General features: G+C 39.7%; 1 protein-coding gene across 1 annotated transcript; it reads left to right on the top strand.

The window, feature by feature from the left end:
- Positions 1–230: 230 nt before the first annotated feature.
- LOC119083413 (chitin deacetylase 1-like) lies at positions 231–1,219 on the top strand. The gene is made up of 3 exons (XM_037193131.1): positions 231–452; positions 726–967; positions 1,041–1,219. Exons 1-3 carry the CDS (start codon positions 370–372, stop codon positions 1,139–1,141), a joined length of 426 nt encoding a protein of 141 aa, XP_037049026.1. The 5' UTR covers positions 231–369; the 3' UTR covers positions 1,142–1,219.
- The last annotated feature ends 1,278 nt before the right edge of the window (positions 1,220–2,497 follow it).

Genomic DNA, 2,497 nt, shown 5'->3' with positions numbered 1-2,497 from the left:
GATGTTTCGGCGTATGTCAATGTTATATTTTGTGTTGATTTAATATGTATTATTGTTTGATGTAGGTCATCGAAGACTTCGGTTACATATACGACAGCTCCGTTACTGTTGAGCCGCAGGCACTTCCCGTATGGCCGTACACTTTAGATTACAAAATTCCACACGAATGCAAGAGTGGTACATGTCCGTCGAAAACGTTTCCCGGAGTGTGGGAGGTGCCATTGGAATGCACATTACATTGAGAGTTATGAGGGTGGTCATTGTCCTTATTTGGATCAGTGCGTTTTGCATAACCATGATGAGGATGATGTATTTTCTTGGTTGCAAGAGGATTTTGCTAGACATTATGAGCAAAATAAGGCACCGTACATGATGGCTTTTAAATCGAATTGGTTTCAAATTAAAGAGCTGGAAAATGGACTGGGCAAATTTTTGGATTGGGCGTCATCATTGTAAGTGCATTTGCATTAGTTGTTATCCGATCGATATGATTGCTTTTGCGGTCAGACTGAAGCACTTTCGGATTAATATTAAGGATTAAGATGATGAGTTGTAGATGGGTATGTTGAAAGTTTTTGAATCGAATATTTGTTCATTGGCTTTCGATACCGGATTACAAGCCAGAATTAAGAGAACGACCACACCGTCTGGCATAATTGTCTGCGGGAAATTTTTGTGAAATATTTTCTCATTCCTCGTTCTCTTTTCATTAAATATAACAACAGACCGGACGTATGGATGATCACCACAACTCAAGCACTGACATGGATTACCGACCCAAAGCCCCTGAAAGTTATCAATGCCAAATATGATGCATGGGACTGTGAAAAGAAGCCAAACAACGTACAGAAACCGTGTAACCTTTCGAATAAATGCGCATTGCCCTTCAAAACTCAAACCTCAAACGTTACCGACACGAGGTATATGGAAACGTGCAAAGACTGTCCGAATCAATATCCGTGGTTGGGTAAGACATGCCGATACAGTCTCTTGTTTGCGCATTGTTACAAAATTTGGATTTTTTTTTTTAAATTGTTCAGGTGACGCTGAGGGCACTGGCATTCTGGGCCGTGATAATTATATTTATTCGGGTGCATCGGCTACCGATATTGATGTCGACGAGCCAGTTCGGAGGAAGTAGAGAGCACAACAAATTTTAATAAGACTTTAAATTATTTTTGTTTCGCTAAGCCTTTATTTGTTTAATAAAAGAAAAGTCGATCTATGTAACAGTCTTTTGGAGGTCGGAGCGGTTTCCTATTATTTTTTACCCATTTTTTTTGTGCCACCGAGAATTGAAATACGACGGACTTCCATATCGATAACTAGATTGAAATGTCCAATATTTCCACACCAGTTTAAGAGTGTTATCGCCAAATCTTCAGGTGATTGGGGAACAAGCGGTCTCCGATTTTAATGAGTGATAGCTCGTTGGATTCGTCTTTCAATTCTGTTATAGTAGCTTTTAATTGTCTTCGGCAATTGCCTAAAATCGATGGTATTTTACGACAATTTTTATGGTAAAGTGGTACACCCGTGGATTCTTCTTCTGCAATCCTTGTGTTCGTGGTAGCTGGACAATCCATAATGACATGTAATGGAGTTTCTTCCTCTTCGCCACATCTTCTGCAAAATTCCGATTCTGTGAGTCCCATTATGTGCAGATGTTTGTTCATTTTACAATGACCGGTTATTGCACCGATGATAAGCCTTAGGTCTTCTCGTGATTTATTTAGCAAGAAATTTGTATTTTTAAGTTTTGGTCCATCGATTATGGTTCTGCTATGTTTACAGTTGGTGAGGTTTTCCCATTGTTCTTTATGTTTTTCTTTGTAGAACTTTCTGATAGTGCCTCTTTGCGTCATGTAGGTCAGTCCTAAGACTGGTGATGGGCCACAAAAAGTGGTTTCGCTGCCTAGACGTGCTAAACTATCGGCTCTTTCATTACCCTCAATGTTACTGTGCCCGGGGACCCAGTGAAGGTTGACTTTGTTATTGTTGGAAAGGCATTGCAGTGACTGCATGCATTCTATTATAAGTTTTGATGTAAAGCAGTGGGAGTTTAAAGCTTTGAGTGAAGCTTGACTGTCTGAACATATGTTAATGTCTTTATCTTTGACATCAAGAGAGGTCATATTCTTGCATGCTTCAGTGATTGCACAGATTTCAGCTTGTGTGATAGTGGCATAGTTGTCCAGTGGTTTTGATATGTCTAGCGTGAGTTCGCTAGAGAAGACTCCAAAGCCAGAGCTCGAGTCCGTCTTAGATCCGTCTGTATAAACGTTTATGTCTAACGGTTTAAACGGGTTATTAACTTCCCAAAAGTCTCTTGTCGGGAAGTTGACACTATATTTTTTATGAAAGACGTATTGAGGGGTGCACTTATCGGTGTGCATAGCTAATTCAGGAATAGTTACTTCATGCTTATCAATAATGGTTGCATGTCCATGATTACTGCTTTTCCAGCAGTTTACATTTTTCAGCCTTATAGCAACGA

The sequence above is a fragment of the Bradysia coprophila genome, unplaced genomic scaffold (genome assembly GCF_014529535.1).
Source record: "Bradysia coprophila strain Holo2 unplaced genomic scaffold, BU_Bcop_v1 contig_628, whole genome shotgun sequence".
Taxonomy (NCBI): Eukaryota; Metazoa; Arthropoda; class Insecta; order Diptera; family Sciaridae; genus Bradysia; species Bradysia coprophila.
The sequence above is the reverse complement of the archived record's forward strand: the minus strand, read 5'-3'. Positions and strand labels throughout refer to the sequence as shown.

Bases quoted from the DNA above. Each gene is read 5' to 3' on its own strand.
- LOC119083413 (XM_037193131.1), top strand. From the start codon at position 370: ATGATGGCTTTTAAATCGAATTGGTTTCAAATTAAAGAGCTGGAAAAT. The intron at 453-725 runs GTAAGTGCATTT...ATATAACAACAG, and splicing joins TTGGATTGGGCGTCATCATT to ACCGGACGTATGGATGATCA. The intron at 968-1,040 runs GTAAGACATGCC...TAAATTGTTCAG, and splicing joins GAATCAATATCCGTGGTTGG to GTGACGCTGAGGGCACTGGC.